Source organism: Melanotaenia boesemani, chromosome 5 (genome assembly GCF_017639745.1).
Source record: "Melanotaenia boesemani isolate fMelBoe1 chromosome 5, fMelBoe1.pri, whole genome shotgun sequence".
Classification (NCBI taxonomy): domain Eukaryota; kingdom Metazoa; phylum Chordata; class Actinopteri; order Atheriniformes; family Melanotaeniidae; genus Melanotaenia; species Melanotaenia boesemani.
Genome location: NC_055686.1, coordinates 30,333,517 through 30,359,208, shown reverse-complemented (window position 1 = coordinate 30,359,208; position 25,692 = coordinate 30,333,517). Strand labels below are relative to the sequence as shown.

General features: G+C 41.4%; 2 protein-coding genes and 1 non-coding gene across 8 annotated transcripts in view; all 3 read left to right on the top strand.

Moving 5' to 3' along the window:
* The first annotated feature begins 454 nt into the window (after positions 1–454).
* Positions 455–11,493, top strand: men1 (multiple endocrine neoplasia I). Of its 3 annotated transcripts, none has more exons than XM_041986543.1 (10): positions 455–541; positions 2,950–3,430; positions 3,931–4,139; positions 4,233–4,361; positions 6,451–6,491; positions 6,573–6,660; positions 6,841–6,977; positions 9,153–9,294; positions 10,123–10,296; positions 10,381–11,493. In XM_041986543.1, the coding sequence occupies exons 2-10, from the start codon at positions 2,995–2,997 to the stop codon at positions 10,900–10,902; spliced, it is 1,878 nt and encodes a 625-aa protein (XP_041842477.1). In that variant the 5' UTR covers positions 455–541; positions 2,950–2,994; the 3' UTR covers positions 10,903–11,493. The 3 variants fall into 3 exon arrangements, with proteins under 3 accessions (XP_041842477.1, XP_041842478.1, XP_041842480.1); XM_041986544.1 differs by having other exon boundaries at positions 528–637; XM_041986546.1 differs by lacking the exon at positions 455–541 and adding an exon at positions 2,020–2,042.
* Positions 11,494–12,160: 667 nt separating this feature from the next.
* Positions 12,161–12,232, top strand: trnag-ucc. The gene has a single exon. It is a non-coding gene; the product is annotated as a tRNA-Gly (tRNA).
* Positions 12,233–13,204: 972 nt separating this feature from the next.
* Positions 13,205–25,692, top strand: part of map4k2 (mitogen-activated protein kinase kinase kinase kinase 2) — a 52,535-nt gene continuing 40,047 nt past the window's right edge. For all 4 annotated transcript variants that reach the window (XM_041986529.1, XM_041986527.1, XM_041986528.1 and 1 more), the window contains exon 1: positions 13,205–13,518. In XM_041986529.1, the coding sequence (XP_041842463.1) occupies positions 13,426–13,518 (93 nt within the window). In that variant the 5' untranslated portion in view covers positions 13,205–13,425. The remainder of the gene's footprint in view (positions 13,519–25,692) is intronic.

Sequence of the window (25,692 nt, the reverse complement as noted above, 5' to 3'; positions counted from 1 at the left end):
TCCTGAACAAAGTCCTCGGATGAAAAAATATCACACTTATAACGTGTTTTATCGTGGACTCTTGTATTTTGCTATAGACTAGATTCTAATATTCTAAAATACATTTCTATCAAAACATCTGATTATGTAATAGTTACAGCACATAAGCCGTTAAGTTTTTGAGCTGTTTGTAACGCAGCCAGCAGCAGTATGATATTGTTTTAATTGATTGTATAAAACTCTGCTTTTAATATCATAATACAGTTTAATTTCACGCTAAAATGTGCGTGTTTTTATGTACCCTGTTTTCCATTATATAATATTTACCGTCGTTCCATTTTGGAGCAATTTGTCTCCCCATTACATCATGCTGCCCTCTATTGGGGGGCGTTGACGATTTACATGATAAGAACTTCCTTTCCCAGCATGCAACAGAGGGACCCTGTCGGGCCTGGAGTTCAGATCTTCAGACGTAGGGATGGACCTATCAGCGTACGTTAGCACCTGCTCCCATGCTACATGTTGTTATGAGATCTGCTTAGTTACGCCGACGTTGAGAAAAGTAACACACACCAAGTGATTTTCGGGCAGACAGAACTGCGCGGTAAAAGAAGAGAGACACAAACAAAAACATGTGGTTGGGGCTCTGAGAAAATTGGTAGGTAATATCTCAAACACCGGTGAGGTTGTAAGTTGATAATAGCTCAGTGTAAGTCGCAGTTGCGGCATACCGTTGCGTTATATTTAGTAAAAGAGTTTGGAGATGCGTATTATTAAAAAAGTGGAAAGTTTAGCTAACTAGTAGCTTGTTAGCTTATTAGCTGGTTAGCTGGTTTTGAGCGGTCTGACCATACTCAGTTTGCTGTGACCAAGCTGTTTATCACCGTGTATGGTCCATCTGCTGGTTCGTTTGATTCCTTTAATTAATCTTGCTTACTGAAGTAAGTAAACATTCATTCATAAAACCCGCAACGCTTAAACGAGAGCGATGAGTTAACTAAATGTAGTAAAGTTAGCCTGTTAGCATATGTCTGCTAATCAATCAAGCTAATGAATACATTTATGAAGGAATATTTGCATGTACTAAGAAATTTAGGGAGCACATGCTGTTGCAGATTAAATATAGTGTATGAATAGGTGTTGTATATTTAAGAAGGCTTTCTTTTCGGCTTGGCGCTGAGTGAATGGATGTAAGTGTGGGAGTGCCCCGCCCACCACAGCTCCATACATCCACTGTTAGCAGGGTTGATGTAACCAGCATTATGTAACCAGACGAGCAGCTCGGCTTCGGGTCAGTGTCGATGGTTATGTTTTCATTAAATAGCTAGAGCATAGTGATTATGGACATTATTGATGACTGAATATTTATTATTATTGGCAAAACGTTTCAATGTTATAGCATCAAAGGGACATAAACAATGTTGGGCAGCGAGCCTCTGGATAAACTTATGTAACCAATACTTTCCAGCCTATGGTAAATGAGGGATAACATTTTAAACATAATGGGAGTCACAAATGAACCCAAATGAGCTTAGAAAGAGTTGGATTAAGCTCTATACGTTGTATGTGAGTGTATGTCATGTACAGTGCTACGAAATCTGATTGATATTATTATTGCTACACTTGTGATCTATAAGTCATGTATTGATGTTTACAGCCTCCTGACATGACGGATTATTTTTCACTGACATCTGCTGGTGATCTTGAAAGACACAAGTCTGGGGTTGGTGTACCATTTAGACCAGAGGTTTCAAATATACAACCACGGGGTCCAGTCTGGCCCTCGGTATGAATTTGTTAAAATTTAAAAGATAACATAGAAGACAATAACCACAATATTCTAATAAAAGTAACTGTAATATTCTGATAACAGTAACTGTAATCTCTAATGTTTCCAGGAGAGGTTTCATGTTTTCTGTTTAAATGTAAAACATTTCCAAGGCAGGAGGAGAACTTGTTTTTTGTTTTCTATCTTTCTGCCTTCATAGATGTGACTTCTGTTTGTACCATGAGATGAGTCAGTTCAGGTGTCAGGACTACTACACACAAATGGAAATGTACACGTATGTACATTTAAAATAACTTCTACATCTGGAAAATGTACTCTGATCATCATGTGGAAAACTGGATCTTTCCCTTCCAGATACCTGAAATGAAATGTTTACTGGTTTATATTTCCGTGCTGGTCTGAAAGTTGGAATATACGTGGAGATGAGTTAATGTGTTAAAAAAAAAAGTGTGTATGTGTATATATATATATATATATATATATATATATATATATATATATATATATATATATATATATATATATATATATATATATGTATGTGTGTATATATAATTTATTTTACTATTAACTCCATTTACTCTAATGGAGTACAATATAATTATAGAACATAAATAAATACACACACATATATAGTATACATATAATAAATGTAAATGTATATAAAGTTATAAATGCAAATAATGAAATAAATTAAACAAATTAAATAAAAAAACTAATTTTATAGATTTCTATATGATTAATAAATTTTATATATTAACTATATAAAAGATATAAAATATGTAAATAACTAAATTGTGTTAATGAGACTAAATATTGTTGAAATTTTACTTATTTTTCTCCATAAATTTCAGGTTTTTCATACTTTTTTCTAAAAGTGTAGTTGATTAAATGTGAACAACTTTATAATGTACTTGGTACATAACCACAGGGAAAAATGTGGAGTTTTCATTATTTCTAGGTTATTATGCTGTGGTTGAACTGGTCCGGCCCTCTGGAGACCAGACTGAGCTGAATGTGGAACCTGGACTAAGATGAGTCTGACTCTCCTGGTTCAGACTGTCGGAGGCGTTAATGAAACTAAGCAGATGTTTTATTCAACGTTACTCTTTGACTTTGTGGACGTTCTGTAGCGCTGAGGTGTGATATCGGTGTAAAAGGATTTCTCGTTCATGCTGCAGGTAGGAGACGCTGGTACCTCTGAGTCGTGACTGGACGCAGACATCATGGGTTTGCACTCATCCCAGAAGAAGCATTTCCCCCTGCGAGGGATCGACGGCGTTGTTCAGCTGTTCGACGCTGAGCTCCGGAAGTCCGAACCGGACCTAGCTCTTCTCTCTCTGGTGTTGGGTTTTGTTGAGCACTTCCTGGCTGTGAACCGGGTCATTCCCATAAACGTTCCGGGGGTCCGGTTTGAACCTCTGGAGCCAGACTGTCCCACCTCATGCTTCCCCACAGTGGAGCTGGGCATGATTTCAGCACTTTATGAGCGCTTCACGGCCCAGATCCGTGGAGCGGTGGACCTGTCCCAGTACCGGAGGACTGCTGCAGGGTCCAGCAGGGAGCTGGTGAAGAAAGTGTCAGATGTTATCTGGAATAGTCTCAGCCGGTCCTACTTCAAGGACCGAGCTCACATCCAGTCCCTCTTCAGCCTCATCACAGGTACAACATTATACATTATGTTTATTTTCTACCTGGTCCTATTCTCCCCTGCGTTTAAGGGTAAGATATTTTCTAGTGTGGCATTTGCCCTTCTGTTTAATTGACAGTAGTTTTCTCAGGCCTGTACTACAGTCTTAACATATCCAGGGTGTTTCTTTGTTTTCTGATCTAATCTTTCCAATCAACACCACACTAATGGATGACACTGGTTGTTAACTGGAAACAGCAACCTAGATTTTTCCAGCTGTGGAAACGTGCACAGTCATGTAGAAAGGCTGGTTTTGGTGTCAGATGATCAATCAAAATCATAGATCCACATATTTACAACAACAGCTGCATATTTATACCCAAATAGTAAAATGTATATATGATGTAAAACATTGTAATTCTTTATGGTGTGAGGATATCCCAACATATGACACCAGGATGATCTTAAACATGAGTTTTATTATTAATTGTTGTTATTTATTATATATATTGTTGTAAAAACTGTGAACCAGGCACCAAGCTGGACAGCTCTGGGGTAGCGTTCGCAGTGGTGGCAGCCTGTCAGGTGTTGGGTCTGAAGGACGTTCATCTCGCTCTGTCCGAGGACCACGCATGGGTGATATTTGGGAAAAATGGCGAAGAGACGGCAGAGGTCACATGGCACGGGAAGGGTAACGAAGACCGGCGAGGACAAACGGTTGCAGCAGGAGTCAATGAGAAGGTAAGCGTGGACACCAGTCACTCACTGAACGGTGGGAAGACTCCTCAGTGGCCACATGACTGATTTCAACACACTTGTTTGTCCCTCCCTCAGAGCTGGCTGTACCTGAAGGGCTCGTACATGAAATGTGACAGAAACATGGAGGTTGCCTTCATGGTTTGTGCCATCAACCCCTCACTGGACCTGCACACTGACAGCTCTGAGCTCCTGCAGCTACAACAGGTCAGCACCTCTACGGCGTTTCTAATGAAACCCACCACTGTCACAGAAGGGTTGACCTAAATGTCCCATCAGCCTAAACATAAACCTGCTGCAGCTCCAATAACATGTACAGATAATGAAAAATAAAAAAGTGAAAATGACGTAGAAGACATTATTGCAAATGTAAGTATGTCAAATAAAATATTTAAATAAATAAAAAAATATAGTAATGTAATATTTATATATATGAACTTCTGAAAAATCATGTTTATTTTTTAGAAATGTATGACAATTTATAAAATATTATCAATTAAAATTATACAAACATTTTATAAATAACATTTAAAACAAAAAATATGTATTTATATATATATATATATATATATATACATTCATATATATGTGTATGTATATAAAATATACATATATATGTGAATGTATGAACAAAACTAAAAATATATATTAGAGGTGGGACTTGATAAAGGAAATTTGATCTAAGTAATTAATCTCAATCTCAATTGCATTTTAATCCTATAACAATATTTGCCCCAAAACCAACATTTTTTTTAATTTAAATGGATTTTAATGGACGACTGAATCGAATAATAGACATTGACATTAATATTGTAAACTCAAGCTCTAGTAATGTCTGCAAAAATGCATTTAATTGCATTTCAATTACAAACAGCAGAAAAAGAAATAGAAAATATCCCTGCCCAAAATAATGTTGAAGTGTCATTTTAAGTACTTTAATTAGCAAATCGCAAATACAAGCGACCGAAGCGGGAGATCGACAGGCGGATCGGTGCGGCATCTGCAGTGATGCGGACTCTGCATCGGTCTGTCGTGGTGAAGAAGGAGCTGAGCCAAAAGGCAAAGCTCTCGATTTACCGGTCGATCTACGTTCCTACCCTCACCTATGGTCATGAGCTGTGGGTAGTGACCAAAACAACAAGATCGCGAATACAAGCGGCCGAAATGAATTCTCTCTTAGAGATAGGGTGAAAAGCTCGGTGATCCGGGAGGGGCTCAGAGTAGAGCTGCTGCTCCTCCACATCGAGAGGAACCAGATGAGGTGGCTAGGGCATCTGGCTAGGATGCCACCTGTACGCCTCCCTGGTGAGGTGTTCCGGGCACGTCCCACCGGAAAGAGGCCCCGGGGAAGACCCAGGACACGCTGGACGGACTACATCTCTCGGCTGGCCTGGGAACGCCTTGGGATTCCTCTGGATGAATGTGGCCGGGGAGAGGGAAGTCTGGGTTTCCCTGCTTAGGCAGCTGCCCCCGCAACCCGACTCCGGATAAGCGGAAGAAAATGGATGGATGGATAATTAGCAACTCCAGCTGCTCTTTGATTAAGAGTCTACAACATGTTACAGAACTTTTAACTTTCACATTTTTTTCCCTTATTATCCTTGTTATTATGCTGTTATTTTACTGGTCCGACTCACTGGAGACCAGATTGTGCATTAATGTGGAACCTGAACTAAGATGAATTTGACCCTCTGATGTAAAAACAGATTTGTGCTAAATAAAACCTCTCAGTCACATCTTATGGCTCACCGGCAGCAGGTGGTGATACGTTCCTGTGAAATCCTCTGTGATTATGGATTAGGAGAGAATGGACCAGCTTTCTATTCAATGTTTGCTAGAAAAAAATTTTGATAATGGTTACGTCATTTTCAGTAACATAGTTTCAGGAGCTACTTAGTAAAAGTTAATCATTATAGACCTACTCAAACAAAGAGGACCTGTGGAGTTCCCCAAGGCTCCGTGTTGGGCCCCCTCCACTCCCACTAACTCAGATCATGGAAACAAACCAAATATCTGATCAACATTATGCTGATGACATTCAGCTCTATATTACTGTCTCACCAGAGGCCTCTTTTCCCAGACAAAGCTTCAGTTCTTGTCTCAGTCAAATCAATACTTCCAGAATTTTCATCAGATAAAGATAAATCTGAAACGATGGTGTCTGGAACCAAAGATGAGCATCTGGCAGCATCATGATTTCCAAATTTTGATCTTTTATCATAACTCTGTTATGGGATATTTCTCACATTACGCTGCTTAGTTGCCTGATTTTTTTTTTTTCTTCTTCATTGGACAGAAACTCCTTTGGTTGCTGTATGAACGAGGCAACCTGAGCAGGTGAGAGTCTGTTGTCAGTAATAGAAATTCTGACGTCATGGCTGGTTGTCGTCACTGCTTCACATCCGTCTCTTTCACCAGATATCCGATGGCCATGGGCACGCTGGCCGACCTGGAGGATCAGGATCCAATACCAGGAAAGGACAACCCCCTGAACATTCATCTCAAGGTTGGTCATTTTCTACTTTCTCCACGTTTGTAAAACAGCAGCCAAGCTGAAGAAAGGGATTGGCAGACTCTTCATATTTCTTAATATATTCAAACAAATCCAATATATTAACATTAGATATAAAAAGTGTGATATTTCTAGGATTTAACATTTATTTAGAACTCTTCTTCTTTTTGTTAGGCGGTCAGTTCTGCCCAGAAGTTCTACAACAACGAGCACATTTACCCCTACATGTACCTGGGTGGTTTCCACTACAGACACAGGAATGTGAGGGAGGCTCTGAAGGCGTGGGCCGAGGCCGCTCAGGTCATGCAGGAGTAAGTTCACTACAGGAGATCAAGAAGCAAACACTCTGGGTTTAAATCCTCTGTTTACATGCAGACATGGAGACAATGAATGGATCCCAGTTAAAGATCCAAGTTAAACCTGTCAGCAGAGTCAATCTCTGTCTGTCAACTCAGCATTAGCATTAGCATTGCTGCATATGGCTGAATTCTCCACTGGAAGGACACCTGAAACTGATCGGCATATATTTAGACAGCTGAACCGTCTGCATCGTTTCAGACCAAGAAAACCTAAACATCTCTGACTTCATCAGCACCCTGGTTTTATGAGTCTGACATCAGTGAGTGTGGGTGGACATGAATCCATCCATATTCAAGAAGAGGTGGTACAGTGTGTAGTATAAGGAAAGATGTGCAGCTCCATGTTTTAGACTCATGGCTGCTGATATCCTCCTGATGGTTGTTCCCTTAATTAGCTGGATGATGGGAGACGTGGTCCTGGGTGGGTTTTCTTACAGCCAGGAATGTTTGTGTAAACATTCTTCGGGTCAGGATGTGCACATTCTGTTGGAGTTTATGAGAACATCTTTTACATGATTCCTTTAGCTTTTGGTTTTTTTAGAAAACTGTTAATATTCTGACACCATGGCTGACATAAACACATTTCCTCCCTCATGAATGTGGGCCCTTGTACCAGAAGAAGGCAGTTAAAGGATTAGTTGAAGCTCTCCTCTTGTCCCGACCGACCTTTCCTCTCCATCTGTGTTGATCTTGTTAGTGGTGGTGTTGCGTCCAGCTGTGGGTGGAGACGGTGACATGGTCGTTGATGTAATCAGTCAGCTTCCGTTTCCTCTGACGATGAAGGAATTTCTGTCACAGGAAAAGATTTCAATGATAATTCAGTTCAGCTTCATTCGTACAGCAGCAGTTTATTGTAGTCCAGTTATAATCCAGTTAAAACAAATTCACATTAGTCCAATTTGTCATATTAATCATTTTTATTTTATCAGTCCTGATTGGAAAATTATGCTCAGAATTTTTCCCATCTCTAGACTGACTAGCGAGCAGTGGGCTGCCATGTTTTGGTGCCCAGGGAGCAGGTGAGCGGTTAAGGGCACAGCAGGGACTCGAACCTTGAATTTTAGGGGACATGAATAACTGAGTTCTTATAAACCAGGGATCACCAGCTCCGGCCATTTTATGTGAGCCAGATGTTGCAGTAGGAAAACATCTAGTAAAATTGGGGCAAAAAAAAAAAGGTACAGGACAGATTTTAGATGTAAAATCAAGATGCGTTACTGTATGAGGAAGGGTCCCGAGTCTTTCCGCCAGAAGGACTGTTGTAAAGACTGTATGATATTACAGATTTAGTTTTATATTAATATTATATTACACATCCTGACCTGAATAGAAACGGTCCTGACTGAGGATGAAGACTGTGGAGCTTCCTGGGGGAGATCTTAGTCTAGACATGTCTTTATTCCTAAAAGAAAACCTGGACTCAGTTTCAGTGGTTATTTCTGTGAATAAACACAAGATGGCGGTAAAACACAACAACTGTTCCCCACGCTGTCTTCAGCAGAGACTTTCAGAGCATCTGCCAGCCGTCTCATCTGTCATAGAAATGTACTGAAGTTAATGATGGAGCAGCACAGATGAATCTTTTAGTCTTCAGTGGTTTTGATCACAAGAAGGAGCAGATCTGAGAGAAGCTACAGTCCGTGATGGGCGTAGTGCTGGATTCAGGAAGTGTTTCTGTTCAGGCGTCCGCTCGCCCCCATCCAAACACTGTTGATCAGCCACAGCTATAAATACCAGCACACACATTCCCTCCCAGTCCATCAGCTTCCTTTTCCTGCTCTTCCATTGTTCTCCAGCCACAGCTCGCCCTCTGTACACCGTCATAAAAAATGTCTGCATGTGCTCATGACAGAGGGTTTGTTTAGCAGAGTTCAGTTCTAGTTATATCTGGACTTCCGCTGGAGTTCCTGATCCACAACCAGCAAATCACAGACCCGGTTACAGGCTCTGATAGTTAGATTCTCCACCAACATTCCCTTAAAAATCTAAAAAATATAATCATTATGATATTAGTTGATATAAAATCTAATAATATATATATATATATATAAAAAAATTCATGTCCTGTGGACCAGGTTCTGATTTCCTCCCATATTAACATCCATGTCCACTCACCTGCTGCTGCAGCTATAACTATTTCCGTGAGGATGAGGAGATCTACAAGGAGTTCTTTGACATTGCAAATGACGTCATCCCCACACTGCTAAAGGAGACGGCTGCGGCTGAGAGTCCTGGAGAGGACGGAGAAGCTGGAGACGGGACTGACAAGGTGAGCATGCCCAGTCGGACGACTCAGGTAAAGCGTCCTGGACTTTTTTATGCCAATGACTCCAAAATGAGATGTGATTTCATCTACAGACGACTAAAAAAAGACGTCAACCTCATGTTTGCACACAGTGAAACCTTCAAAAAGTTAAAATTTTTCAGGTTTCTGGAACGTAAACGTTGCTGAACTTGTACATAAGAGTTCTGTAATATTTAATGTCAGAGTTACATTAAACATCAGCGTAATTTAAGCAGTTACTGAGTGTTTCCTTTACGTTGAGCTACAAAGCTGCAAATTAACCTGCAGGAGGTGAACAGGCTGCTGCGTTTTGTTTTCTCTAGAACACACACACTTTTAATGTTTTCCTTCCGTCTGACGAGATGATCCCACATGGAAAGTCATGACAATGAGGATCTTTACTATTAATCATTATTGTTTAAGTCTGATTAGTTGTGAAATGAAGTAATTGTGACGTACCTGGTGGACTAGTCATGACATTAACGAGGTTTCAGTTTCACAAGGTGATAAATCTCACCCATAATTAAGCAGCTGATTCTTTATGTTTGGTCTGCAGGTTAAATCACCAACAGCTGCAGTTCTCAGTGGTTTTCCTGCAGGTGCTCCTGATGATTGTCTGCTTTATTTTCTGGTTCTTTCCAGCTGTAGTAGCTGGTCGTCTGGTTTTAGTTTTGATTGTAAAGATGTTTTTTGTCTTTATTTCCTTTTTCTTCTCTCTCCTGCTTTTGTTCTTCCATGATTCATTTGTAGGTGAAATTGATATCTGATCTTCTCGTTATTGATCAGTTTGACTGAATTGGTGTTTTCTTTCAGGACAACGGCAGGCAGGTGGCCGCCCTCTCAGCGCTCCAGGACCCAGAATGCTTTGCTCACCTGCTTCGTTTTTACGACGGCATCTGTAAATGGGAGGAGGGAAGTCCCACGCCGGTTCTTCATGTGGGCTGGGCCACGTACCTCGTCCAGTCTCTGAGCCGCTTCGATGCTCAGGTGAGAAGCTCTGCATCAGTGTGACGTAGCTGACACCTGCAGGTGGTGCTTAGCTGAAAGCTGACTCTGCGTTTGGTTTTACAGGTGCGTCAGAAGGTGACCATCATCACAAAGGAGCCGGAGTGCCAGGATGATGATGATCAGTCCAGCGATGATCTTCGGGAAGGCCGCAGGCGAGGTCCCAGGAGGGAGTCCAAGCTGGAGGACCAGAGTTCTCCACCTTCCACCACCCCCACCTCCCCATCGACCCAGCCGTCGGCCGCAGCTCAGCCCAAAAAGGTGGGAGATGGAGGCATCCGACGCCGCTCTTCACAGACCCTGAGGGCCGGAGACATGGAAGGAACACCCAAGTCCCCGAGTCAGGACTCGGTCTCCTCTCCGTCGTCCCAGCGGCAGGCGTCCCCCTGCCCGGCCGGCCCTGTAGTCAGCTTCCAGAGCGAGAAGATGAAGGGGATGAAGGAGCTGCTGTGTGCAGCCAAGGTGAACTCCAGCGCCATCAAGCTGCAGCTCACCGCTCAATCCCAGGTCCAGATGAAGAGGCAGAAGAGCACGCCGGCTGGAGACTACTCCATGTCCTTCATGAAGCGCCAGCGCAAGTCGCTGTAGGACAAACCACCCCCACTTCCTGTTTGTCGACCTGTTTACTGCTGTTTCATCCACAGGACCCCCTCAGTCTGAAGCCTCTGAGTCCTGAGCAATGTTTGACTTGCACAGATGATGGTGATGACATATCAGATCAGAAGGAGAAAACATTTCATTTAGTTTTTATTTAAAATCATTTCTAGTGACCAGCTCTGATAGATTGGGAGCGTTCAGCCAACGTCAGCTCAGTGATGCGACTTCTCATCGAAGCCAAAGTGAAGAGGATCTCCCGACACCCTCCGGTCATGACTGAAGCCTTGAAGTGATGAATTTAGGATAGTTACTGTGTAACATTGTCCACTCTGTTTCTATTGACAGCTTCTTTCTTGCTAGCTCTGTGTTGCCTTACGTTGTTTTTGTTGTTTTCTACAGTAGGTGGCCTTTAGTTTGGAGAACGTCGGGCCGATTTCTGAAGAGTTGAGGAGACCAGACAGACCATGCACTGTTGAGTCAGAGCCACTATAGGTGGTCCTGCTACTTCCTGTTTGCTTGATGACTTGATCTTGTTGGTTTTTTTTGTATCTGCCAGTAATAAAGATCTGATGAAAACCTGAAGGCAGGATGATGTGTGACCTTTACCTACATAAACCTCAGATGTGCCACTGCAACTGAATGCAGCATTTACCTTATCGCTACCATGTTCTACATCAGGAGGGTCAAACTCATCTTAGTCCAGGTTCCACATTAAGCTCAATCTGGTTTCCGGTGGGTCGGACCAGTAAAATAACAGCATAATAACTTAGAAATAATAAAAGTTTTAGTTTGTTTTGTTCCCCTCAAGTACATTATGAAGACGGCCCTGCGATGAACTGGTGACCTGTCCAGGTGTACCAGCCTCTCGCCTGCTAGTTGCTGGGATAGGATTATTCCCCGCAACCTGGAATTGGACTAAGCGTTATAGATAATCGATGGATGGATTATGAAGATTTAATGAACTTTCCTTCTAGAAAACATGAACAACTTGAATTTTCTGGAGGAAAATAAGTGAACGTTCAATAATATTTGCCTCAAACTATATATATATAATATATATATATATATATGTTATATATATGAAAAGTCATTCTATTCTGTCAGAATTAACACGTAAACTCAATGAGATTAATCTGTGGAATTAACACATAGAGTTTTGAACATATTAATGCATATTAAAAAGTCAGTGTGGTTGTATGTCGGTGAGAAGTAGATTGTAGGCATGTGGTTGTGCAACTGCACCAAAATGGCATTGGTGGTATAGTGTTTAGCATAGCTGCCTTCCAAGCAGTTGACCCAGGTTTGATTCCTGGCTAATGCATATGTTTTTGAGAAACACATGAAGGGAATCACAAAGTCAGCCTAATATCACCTTAAGAACATATCAAGGGTAAAAGATCTGATGTCTCAGCAGGACCTGGAAAACTAGTCCATGCATTCATCTTTAGTTGGCTTGATTATTGTAACTGTGTTTTTACAGGTTCTACCTAAAAAATCAATTAGACACCTGCAGCTTATTCAGAACTCTGCTGCTCGAGTCCTCACTAAGACCAAGAGAGTGGACCACATCAGTCCAGCTCTGAGGTCTTTACACTGGCTGCCTGTTCGTCAGAGAATAGACTTTAAAGTTCTGCTGCTGGTCTATAAAGCTCTGAATGGTTTAGGACCAAAATACATCAGTGACCTTTTGATCCAGTAAGAACCTACCAGAACCCTCAGGTCATCTGGATCCAGTTTCTTATTAGTGCTCAGAGTCAGAACCAGACATGGAGAAGCTGCATTCAGCTTCTATGCTCCACATGTCTGGAACAAACTCCCAAAAAGCCTCAGATCAGCTGAAACACTCGGTTTATTTAAATCCAGGTTAAAGCCCCACCTGTTCTCTGCTGCATTTCACTAGTTTTTATTTAGAGTCCAGCTCTGCATCTGGTTCTTTTCAGCTGGAATTTTTAAAGCTGAACATGTTTTAATGCTGTCTTTCCCCACACTGGAACTTTATTTGTTGCGTCTGATCTATTTTATTTGAGCTTTTTCTTTCTGTTTTTATTTAATTTAATGTCTTGAGTTTGATTTTTTAATGCACTTGTTATTGCTTCCTGCACCTATATGAAATGCGCTACAAATAAACTACAGGAGGTGATCCTGATAAAACGAGTGCTTGTTTTACCTTTTAACCATATTTAGTTAAATATCAGCTGAACTGATGTAAACTTTTTTCTCTCTGCTCATGCGCGTTTTGACTTCTGTCATCATGGCCTGCCCTCACACACACACCCACACACACTCACACACGCAGTGATCTCTCTGCCGCGCGCTTCAGTCCTGTCAATGAACGGCTCCGCGCGCCGTCTCCAGTCGTCGATGCAGCAGCTTTAGTCGGGTCTCATTAACAGAGAGCTGCTGGTTAGTTTTCATTTTCCTGCTCCGACAGCAGCTGGGATGTGCGAGTAGGAAAACCCGCTCCCACTGCTACCAGTGCAGCTCCCAGTGCAGCTGCTAGAGGAGTCTGCCAGCATGGACAGGATCGGGGTCTCATTTCTGGACCCGCTGGAGGATTACGAGTTAATTCACCGGATCGGGTGCGGTACCTACGGAGATGTGTTCAAGGTAAGCGGGAACTTTTCACGTCGCTCGCGCGTGTTAGTTCATGAACAAAGATGGTATCTGTGTCCAGACAGAAGAGTTTACTTCCCGTCAACAAGGTGTCTTTGACTGTCTTAGAGACAAATAACTGATGTAGGGCTTTATTATTATGGGCTGTTTGGGTAAATGCTGTTTACCTGCTTTTGTCTCGTTTAGGAGTCAAACATCTGACGAATGCATATCTTTAAAAAACAAACACATAGGTCACCATGTTAGGCAAATTTTAGATCATGCAGTGATGTAACTTGACAAATTTTGAAGAATCACTGTATGTCTGTTCACTTTGTCAAGATGCAAACATCCTGTTCTGCTAGAACAAGCCCCGGTGCATCCTGCACGAGATGTGCAAGACTTTCTATAGTTTCTTTTTCTTTCACTTTTTTATGATTGGGATGAGCAAAAGTAAAAAGATTGAGCTACTATCACCTGTTGTTATCAAAACAAAACAATAACAGTTTTCTGATATCCACCATGTTTAAATTCTCACACTAAAGCAAAACTGTTGCAGGCACAGAAAGAAAGAGATGTGTTCAAGAAGTAAAAAAAAGCCTTAGTTACAATCTCATTCAGATTTATTCTCTTACAAATCAATAAGGCACAATATTTAACTGTATTTTATTTCATGCGTGACTGATTTACCCTTTAACTCTCAGAACTCCAAGCCATGTTTGCTATTTTTGGTCCAGCTGGTAATTTCCGGTAATTTCAAGAGACTTCCTGGTTAAATAAAAGTAAGTTAATAAATAAATAAATGAAACATTAACCTGGCTTACAAGGGTTGTGGTTCTACAAGCAATTTTTTTATAGAAAAACACAAACCCATGGCCTGCTCAGTTGATAGCGTTAACTTTTTAACCACACGTGCATAGTGCTTTCATCCTCTTCAGTAAAGGCCATAAATGTCTGTGCATGTAGTGAAAATATTTTTCATTCTGGGGCTTGTTGCGAAATCATCCTGTTGCTGCCAGCAGAACCAGGTTCAGACACATCTATAAAACCATAAGGAGGTGCTGATCCAGTTCACCACATTCCTCTGTCATCACACATCATGGAGGTGGGATGTCAGCACATTTACACACCTACTGCATTACAACTCGTTTACCAAAACTATCTGAAGAATCAAAGTTTAATATTATTAATCAGCAAGATGGAAACGTTGTACCGCAGCTTCTTGTGTTAAAGTCCAGTATTTGGTTGTGTCAACGCACCTTCCCAACCTCCTCCCTCACTGTAATGACTGACCCTCACATGGCCACTAGAGAGTGCTATAACAGAAACGCATCAGCCAATCAAGCCTCGGGTTTGAATTATCTTCCTTTTTTTTTCTTCAAAAAATTTTTCTAAATGAAAAGTCCATCTATGCTCATAGGCAAGGCAAGGCAAGGCAGTTTATTTGTATAGCACATTTCATGTACAGGACAATTCAAAGTGCTTTACATAAAACAAAGACATTACAGATATTTAGAATAGTAAAGGCAACACATAATCAACACATAATCACAATAAAATAATAAATTACATTAAAATGATTAAAAGCAAGATAAGTTAAAAAAAAAGTTACCGTGCAGATTTCATGCATAGGCGCATGAGAAAAGAAAAGTTTTTAACCTGGATTTAAAAATGTCTACATTTGGGGAAAGTTTAATCTCCATATACAATGTTACAGAGCTAATCTGGTGACATCACCAGAAAATAAATTTCCTTGTGTTATGCGTGGGAAGTGATGATGAATCTCTGCCCACAAGATAACAGGAAAGGTGGAGCTGAGAGGGGGACTGTGAAGGTGGGGGTGGATGATTGACAACCATCAAACTCTGAGCTGCCTGTAGCTAAGAGCTCACTGAGCTAACCCGGAGCTAACGGTAGCTAACCAGCTAATGGAAGTAGGTGAGCTAAAGCTAAGGTGCGCTGTTAGCGGGCTAAAAACTGCGGTTGTGCTGCACTCTCCCTTATTGCCGCGGACATTGGATGCCTGTCAATCAAATGGATACGCCGCTAGTTATGCTAAATTTCAAGATTAAATTACATCCAAACGGAGGAGTTAGAAAAAATTCACCCCCCTCACAGTTGTCATGAAGGTAAACGACCTATTAATCCTAAAATGGATTTTTGTACCAGGCTTTAAACATGTTTATTTCTGCTGTGAAATTGGCCTTTTTAACATGGGAGTCTATGTGGATTTGCTCTGCTTTGGAGCCAGCCCCTAGTGGATGAGGGGTGAACTGCACTTCGGCATAGGCTTCACATTTTACAGGCGGAGGTTGCCGCTTGATTATAACATGGAAAATGTTGATTTCTGTTTAATTAATTTGAATATTTGGATGAATTATGATGATATCCTACAATCTCTGGCAACCAGCCACAGTTTCATAATAACTAAGAGACGTTTAATTCAGGTGCGTAAGGTACATGTTTAGAAATTAAACTAACGCAAACATCGTGCAGGTTGTCAACACGTTACTAACGCAGGGCTATGACTTAGTTATTTCGTTCCCACACATCATTATATGTGATTATAACTTTGTTACTGATAGGGAAAACTTAATAATTTATTTCCAACACATTAGAAACCATATAAATTATTATGTAACCTGACCACAACATAATTATTTAGTTTCCACAATTTAGTAAAAATGTGAATAACTTCATATCGCATAGCCATAACCTAATTATTAGTTCCAACACACTAGAAACATGTCAGTAATTTTGTAAAACATGACCAAAACTAAATTATTTACTTTCCACACTTTAGCAAACATAGCAGCGACCTTGTAACGCGTGACTACCCCTTAATGGCATAGTTCCCACAATTAAGTAAACATGGCAACAATTTTAGCTCATATTACGTTCTCATATTGCACTTTTCTCAAAATGCTTTTACACTACTTAATTATTTAGCTCCCACAATGCAGTAAATATAGCAACAACTTTGTTTGGTTTTGTGCAGTTTCACACCAGTATGACGAAAAATTCTTTTAGCCCAATGAGGAATTAGCAGGACAGAGAGGAGCGAATGATGAGCGCCCTGATAGTTGGAAGGTTAAATTATCAGACAGAAAAGTAGTTTCCACACCATTCAAGCATTACAACCTTACCATTTTTTTCTCTTAAAACTGTGAGGTTTTTTTTTTTTTTTACGTTAAACACACATTACACTTCTTCTCTTTGTTTTCTGAAAAATCTGAGAGCTGCAACGTGGACCGATGTAGCTGGAGCAACCCTAACCCTGACCCTGTTAACAGAAGGGACCCTTTCGCTTTCGTTTCGTCTTTTTTTTTCTTCATCTGTGCTTTTCATAAAACTGAATCTCAACATTTTTACCACAGTTTCAGGAGCAGCTGCAACTACATTTGTCCTTTTTTAGATTTCCTTTCCTTTTTACGTCCTGTTTGTCTCGATGCTGCTGCTAAATTATCTTTGAATGTGAGGGAAGAGATCAGAATTTGTAGATTTGACTCATTTTACTCAAAATAACAAAACTTAACCAAACTTGCCCAAAAAAGGTTTTGAAGTTTTTTTAAGGAAAATGTTTTGTTGTTGTTAAAAAAACAAAAACAAAAACAAAACAGTGTCAATTGCATTTTTAAAAGTGTCATGGTTCTAAATTAGAGAAGGAAATTTGTCAAACATGAGTTTTGGTTTCTTGTGTGCAGCAAGTGTTTAGATAAAGTTTTGTTTCCATCCAGTTGTTGGTAAATTCAGCTTTATTTACACAGCATCAATCAACAACAAAGAAACCCCAAACATTTGTAGTCATTTATAACCCAAATTAAAATAAATTAATTCTATGATCCACATCAGTCCAGGTTCTAATAACTGTGGTGACATAAACCAGCTTCTAAAAACCATTCCCTGGCTCAGGAAGCTAATGAACTGCATCATTTCTGACAGCTGATCCCGAGTTTGTAATGATGCCAAACTCCAGATTCCAGTTTAAACCACAGATGTAACCAGCTGACTGTAAAATTCTGCAACATCTTGCAATTAATCCAACATCTGGACGCATTTCAGCCCAATTCTCAGCCATGAATACGAGCAGCAGGAACAGACAATAGCACATTATCACCTCCCACTTCAGCTGCTGCCGGGTTTGGTGGAGCCTCATCTGCAGGAGCGGCGGGTGAAACTGTTGAGCATGTGACTGAGTGGGTTTTCAATGCACTGCCATTATACCGCTGTGATTCAGAGGAAATACTGCTCACAGCTCGTGTAATCTGGATCCATGTCGTCCTCACCCACCACAGCTGGATGGAGACTTCTGGCTACAGGAGGCCTTAACTTAGCTAAATCCTTCTCTTTAAGAGTATCTACTGATTTACACATCAGGACTGGGCTGGTGGCTGTTCATTTATCAAGGATTGTTTTTAATTTCTGATCCATTCTATTCTTTATCCTTGTCATCAAAAGGCTCTAGGCAAGGCCGGTTTATATATCACATTCTCATACAAGACCATTCAAAGTGCTTTACATAAAGCATTAAAAGTGCATTAAAAGTAACTTTAAAATAAATAAAATTAAATTAAAACAGAAGCAGATCAAATATAATATATGATAACAAGACTGAAATACAAGTTAAAGCTGCAGAGTTTCAGCAGACCTGCAGGTTTCTGGGAGGTTGTTCCAGAACCTGAACACTGCCTCCATGTTTAGTTCTGACTCTGGGAACAGAAAATAGACTTAACCCTGATGACCTGAGGGATCTGGTTGCTTCATAACAAACCAGGAGATCCTGAATGGATATAGATCCTGAACCATTCTGTGCAGTCTCAGGGTCGTGTTCAGGAGTGAGGGAAGGATGGAGCGGGAGATCTGCAGGAGGATTGGTGTAGGGTCTGCAGTGATGCGGACTCTTCATCGGTATGTCCTGGTGAAGAAGGAGCTGAGCTGAAATGAGAAGCTCTGGATTTATTGGTTGATCGACGTTCCTACCCTTACCTGTAGTCACCAGATGTGGGTAATGACTAAAAGAACGAGATCACAAATACAAGCGGCCAAAATGAGTTTCTTCCGCAGGACTCTACCTTAGAGATAGGATGAGAAGCTTGGTGATCCAGGAGGAGATCAGAATAGAACTGCTGCTCCTCCACATCCAGAGGAGCAAGATGAGGGCATCTGGTCAGGATACCTTGTGGACCCCTCCCTTGTGAGGTGTTCCTGGCACGTCCCACTGGAAGGAGACCCTGGACACGCTGAAGGGATTACATCTTTTGGCTGGCCTGGGAACGCCTCGGGACCCCTCCGAATGAGTTGAAAATGTGTGAAGGGGGAGGGAAGTCTGAGTTTTCCTTCTCAGAAAGCTGCCTACACAACCCAACCCAATCCAAGATAAGTGGTAGAAAATGGATGGATGGATGGATGGATGGCTGGATGGATGGATGGATGGATGAGGGATGGGTGGATGGATGGATGGATGGATGGATGACGGATGGATAGATGGATGGATGGATGGATGGATAAAGAATGGATGGATGGGTGGGTGGATGATGGATGGATGGATGACGGATGGATGGATGGATGGGTGGATGGGTGGGTGGATGATGGATGGATGACGGATGGATGGATGGGTGGATGGATGGATGGATGACGGATGGATGGATGGATGGATGGGTGGGTGGGTGGATGGATGGATGGATGAAGAATGGGTGGATGGGTGGGTGGATGATGGATGGATGGATGAATGGGTGGATAATGGATGGATGGATGGGTGGGTGGATGATGGATGGATGGATGGATGGATGGATGGATGATGGATGGATGAATGGGTGGATGAATCCTGTGCCCTTTTCCAGGACTCTGCTGAGGGCCAGTAGCTAATTAGCAATTCGCCTCTGAGTTGTGGGTGGAGTCAGCAAACCAGGACAAAATGGAAGAGGATCTGGGAATGAACAACTAAAACCAAGGAGCGTTTTCACTGACAAGTAAAAGCAGAACAGGTGTGATGATTAGAAACAGAAACCAGGTGTAGGAAGGGCTGAAATACCAAAGAAACAGGTTCTACTACACAAAACAGCCAGTCATCAGACACCAAAACCAAGAAGCCAAGACACTGAACCCAAAACCTGCTGAATGATAGCAGAACCAAATCTGGACATACTTCCCTCCACATCTTTTGGGTTTTTGTTCTTTCCCATAAGAAATTAAATATGATGACTATAAGCAATTTGAACTTTGAACAGTTGAGATTTCTGAACCATATTTACTATAAATCTACAGAGAAAATCCTTCTTAGAAGTTTTGCTTCATATTGACATGACAGCATCACACAGTTGCTGCAGGTTTGTCGGCTGCATCCATGATGAGAATCTCCCGTTCCACCACATCCCAAAGCTGCTCTACTGGACTGAGATCTGGTGGCTGTGGAGGCCGTTGGTGTCCAGTGAACTCATTGTCATGTTCTAGAAAGCAGGTGGAGATGATCTGAGCTTTGTGACATGGTGCATTATCCTGCTGGAAGTAGCATCAGAAGATGCTCCACTGTGGTCATAAAGGGATGGACATGGTCAGCAACAATACTCAGGTAGGCTGTGGTGGTAAAACAAGGCCATGTTGGTACTAAGGGGTCCAAAGTGGGCCAAGAAGATGGGTGGATCCATGTTTTAATGTTGGACAGTTCCTCTGGTCCTGGACAGGGACTCCTGGTCAACACTTGGACCAGGAAGCTGCCGATGAAGGAGGGGGGAACAGGTACAGTAGGAGGAAATAAGACAGCAGAATAATAAATCTGCAATCATGTAGTTTAATGTAGCGCATGACTTACCATGCTTACTCTTTGTATTTCTTGTTTGACCAGTTGTGCCGTCTCAGCTCTCTTTTCGTGATCCACTTCTGTTTCCACAAAAAGTACATGAACACCGTCACTGAGTTTGGATGCATTCCTGTCAGCAATTTGTTTCACGCCGATAAACGAGGATGGGTGGTGACCAGGTCCGTGCATGAAAGATCGTGTTCATACCAGAGTTCTGGCTCACTTATTGTTAAATCTGATGAAAAATGCATCTCTATCATCCAACCACATATGCAAGTAGAACATTAACACATCACATACATTCACCAGCCACTTTATTAGCTCCACCTTTTAGTACTGGGTTGGACCACCATATTGACATGACAGCATCACACAGTTGCTGCAGGTTTGTCGGCTGCATCCATGATGAGACTCTCCAGTTCCACCACATCCTAAAGCTGCTCTACTGGTATGAGATCTGGTGGCTGTGGAGGCCGTTGGAGTCCAGTGAACTCATTGTCATGTTCTAGAAAGCAGGTGGAGATGATCTGAGCTTTGTGACATGGTGCATTATCCCGCTGTAAGTAGCTTTAGAAGATGCTCCACTGTGGTCATAAAGGGATGGACGTGGTCAGCAATAATACTCAGGTAGGCTGTGCTGGTTAAATCAGGACACGCTGGTACTCAGGGGCCCAAAGTGGGCCAAGAAGATGGATGGATCCATGTTTTCATGATGCTTCCACCAGATTCTGAGCCAAGCATCTGAATGTGGAGCTGAAATGGAGACTCATCAGACCAGCAACGTTTCTCCATCTTCTATTGTCCAGTGTTGGTGAGTGTGTGTGAATTGTAGCCTCAGTTTCCTGTTCTTAGCTGACAGGAGGAACCCGCTGTGGTCTTCTGCTGCATCCTGGTCCAGACAACTGCTGCTCGATATTTTCTCTTCTTCAGACCATTCTCTGGAAACCCTAGAAATGGTTGTGGGTGAAAGTCATCTTCACCACATCTACATGACTAAATGTGTTGAGTTGCTGCCATGTGATGGACTGATTAGATATTTGTGTAAACATGAAGTTGAACAGATGGAGCTGATGAAGTGGACATGTTCTTGTTCATTAAATAAATCCTGCAATCATTACAAATTTTTATTGTTAATCACAGCTTATACGTGCAGGTTCAGCAGCAACTGGAGGATCAGTTCATGTTTTCTTCTGCCACAGCATTACATCAGCATTCAGTAAAAACTAGTTGGTCTCATTATAAAACCACGACCGGCTTTTGAAAGCATTTTCTATCATCTCTGACCCAGGAGACGTCTGAACAAAGCTCTGCAAGGCCTCTGCTTCCTTCCCTGGTTTGTATGTAAACCCTAGCTGGGTGTAATTTCAGGGCTGGAGATGCAGAAACCCTCTCAGACACATCGCTGTAGTCACAGGAAGCTCTGAAGTGGAACAGGAAGGAAAACAGGAAGTGAGTGCAGCCAAGCCAGGTTGTGTTGATGGTAACGGCTCCTTTTATTGGTTGGTGTTTTGTTGTGGATGCATAGAGTAAAACATCTGACGCCATTTCAGTCAGTGGAAGGAGATGACTGATGTTTTCAGGAAGAATTCAGGATGTTTAAAACTTACTGTGACTTCCTTGAAGCAATGTTCACCACTACTGAACGTCTGTGCCAAACATTTACTGGGTTTATTTTTTGTTTATTATCTAAAATTTTAATGAGGATGTTATGTAATCAGGAAAAATCGTTGATTTAATCAGCAATGTGATCATTACTTTTTAAACTAAGTATCAACTGTCTGGTCCCAGTTCAGATCCTTGGGAATTCCCAGTGGAAACATGCTGGATTGTGGATATTTTTCCTCCTTTGGTTAAACCAGACTGACATATCGTTCTCTTCACTCTCTTAGTGAAAGCACAAAACTAGAGATGAGGAAAATAAAACACAAATAAATGCAATTAAAAAGGTCCTAAATAGGATAAAATATATACATTTATAAATACATAAATACATACACAGGTAATAGATGAATAAATGCATTAAATAAAATTAACAGCACAAAATACCAAAAACATAATAAAATACAAATTCAAACAATAAACAGTGAAAGTAAGATGAAAATAAATATAAATTAAAATAAAATGCAGGTTTAAATGTGTTTTTTAGTTTGGTTCTAAAAACATAAATATATTTCCTGCTGTTCTCAGGTCTTCAGGAAGGTTGTTCCACAAATGTGGACCAAAAGATTTTCCTGGATTTTACTTTCAGCTAAGGGCCCCTGGGGGCCTGTGACAGGAAACAGAGCAGTTACAGCAGAACAGCCGCCTCTAAAGCCTCGCTGGTCTTTATCAAAACCTCTCCATTTAAAACAGCTCTTTCTGGCACTACTGGTTTAAAACCAGTCAGACCAGAAGGTAGTTCTACTCTTTAAAAGAAGCTGACGGAAATGTTCCTGAAAATGTTGATCATGTCCTGCAAGAGGCTGACAGAGACCAGGTGGAGGGTTTCAGCGTGGACACCTGGACATTCAGTCTGGAGTCTCACTGGGACGGTGCAGGTGTTAAACGGTGTTTATTGACCCTGTGACCCTTTTCCCTCCCGCCCGTCTTTCTCACTGAGTCTTATCTGGGACTAATTCGCCAACAGGAAGTCCCTGCCTGATAATGTTGGTCTGAGCTTCGAGATCTGGACAAGTTTAAAGCCGTGATGAGACAGAAAGCTGAGCTAGTCACAAGTTCCTCATCTTCAACATGAGATTCTTTAGTTTTGTTTCTAGTTTTTGAATGAAGATAGTGACGTTTAACAGGTGTATCCATCGGTCCAAAACTCCCACTGCGATGCAGTAATTTCCAAATCTCAACACAAATTTTATTCCTAGTAGAGGATAAACATCAGAGAAAGAAACTGAGACATTTCACCATGAGATGTAAAATATGAGCTGATAGTGAATCTGATGCAGCAACACATCTGAAAAAAGTAGTTCCAGGGTGATGTTCAGCATGGTGTAAAAAGTAGTTCCAGGGTGATGTTCGGCATGGTGTAAAAAGTAGTTCCAGCATGGTGTGATGGATGCAGGATGTAGTTCAGCATCGTCTTGCTGAAATCTGCAAGGCCTTCCCTGAAAGAGACGTTGTCTGGATGGGAGCAGATGTTGCTGTAAAACCTCCATGTACTTTTCAGCATTGATGGAGCTTCACAGATGTGGAAGCTGCCCACACCATAGGCACTAATGCAGCCCCATCCCATCAGAGATGCAGCTTTTCACCTGTCCACTGATAACAAGCTGGATGCTCCCTCTCCTCTTTAGTCTGCTGGACACGCCGTCCATGCTTTCCAGAAACTAGTTCACATTTTTATCCAGGTTTCCACTTTGCCTCAGACCATTTTAAATGAGCTTTGGTCCAGAGAAGACGGCGCTGGTTCTGGATCCTGTTCACATCTGGCTCCTTCTTTGCATGATGGAGCTTTAACCTGCATTTGTGGATTTCTGTGTTCACAGACAGTGGTTTCTGGAAGTCTTCCTGAGTCCATGCAGTGGTTTCCAGTAGAGAATCATTTCTGCTTTTAATGCAGAAGATCACCAGCATGCAGCCTTGTCCCATGCACACAGAGATTCCTCCTGATTCTCTGAATCTTCTGATGATATTCTACACTGTAGATGCTGGATCTTTAAAGTCCGAGGAACATTTTTCTGAAATTGTTCCACAGTTTAGATCCAGTTTGTCTCAGATTGGTGAACCTCTGACTACCTTCCTATCTGAGAGACTCTGCCTCTCTGAAATGCTCCTTTTATACCCAGTCATGTTACTGACCTGCTGCATCATGAAATAATTTAAACTGTCTCTGCAGCTCATCAAAAGAACATGACATCTGATTGGTTCCTCCATCCAAATAGTCCAACATATTAGTATTTATCAATGTTAGTTAGAATAAATGAGTAATATATTTAGTCACTTATTCACATATTAATTTCCAATTTTGATAAATTAATCATTTTTAATGCTGTATTTATGCCATATAGTACATAAATGTAAATTATTACTTCTTTTTTTTGTCATGTTCCCTTTATTTCTTGGGTCAGGTGTTAGGGGGGTTGAAGAAAAATCATCCTCTTATGATAACCACCACATGTGGAACAACACTGCATCGTACTGGAGACTATTTCTTCATGAAAGGAGTACAGAAGGAAAATAAAAACAATGGTCCACAATTAGTGGAAAAGACTTTTTCAACCCTTCTTCAAGAGTTTTCTTCTTTTAAAGTGTGAATGGCTTTCCAGGAACAACTTCCCAGATGTACCATCTGTATCTCTGGTTAGGGGACACCTGTCCACAGTGTTTGTTGGATAAAAACTCTGACGCTAATTTCTGTGGGAATGTTTGTGATGGAGGAAGTTGGAAGGTTTTTGACGGAGGTGTGTGGATGTGGAAGCTCTTGCGGTCACATGAACTGATTCCAGCTGTAGAATCACTTCCTGTTTACACCTAATTCCATGTGATCTGTTGCTAAGTGATGAGATCTGACCTCATTCACACCTGCACATTTACAGATAAGTCAGCTTCTGTTCAGATCAGATGTTGGTGCTAGGTGTTGGCATGTCATCTGGCTCTCCATGCAGGAGATCCGAGTTCGAATCCCACTGTGGGCATATTACAACGGGGCGAATATTAATGCTTTCCAGTTGGGTGAGACCCTTAATGCAACTGCCTTAAGTTGCTTTGGATAAAAGTGTCTGCTTACTGACTGTAGTGTAATGTAGGCTCTGTCTACATGAACGTTGGTATTTTTTGGGGGGCACTGGAAACACTTTCCGAGGTGAAGATGATCAGATGAACCAGCGTTTTTTGGTTAATGTCAGATTGTACGCTGCCATCTGTGTGGCTTGTACCACAACATACACCGTAAACTCTTTATTTTCATGGTAATAGTACACATAGCCAAGTGTGGGCTGGGATAACCTTTTAACTGGTCATTTTAAGGGCAAGTTGTGTTTGTATACTTGTTCAGCTCAGTTCCTCTATCGTCCCTCAAGGGGAAATTTGGTTTGCACAGCAGGAAAACATGCAGGAGACAATCCAGACAACCAAGACAATAAAATCAACAATCACAACCACAATACTACTATGAAAAATTTATTTAAAAAAGAATAAAAACAATACTAATAGTTCAAGTTCCAAGATCTAAGGGAGCCCCACATTTACTGTTTTTTACCATGTGATATGTCAGAATTATTAGTGTAATCTTCTGCTTCCTGGTATCTATTAGGGGGCAGAAGTATCAGATTGTGTTTAACAGGATTTTGAGTGAAGTTTTTACCACAAAGTGAAGCTAAATGTCTCAGAAACCGTATGTCTCAAATACTGTGTCACGGTGGGCTCTAGTGGCCCAACATCGAGGATTCAGGCTGGAAGTG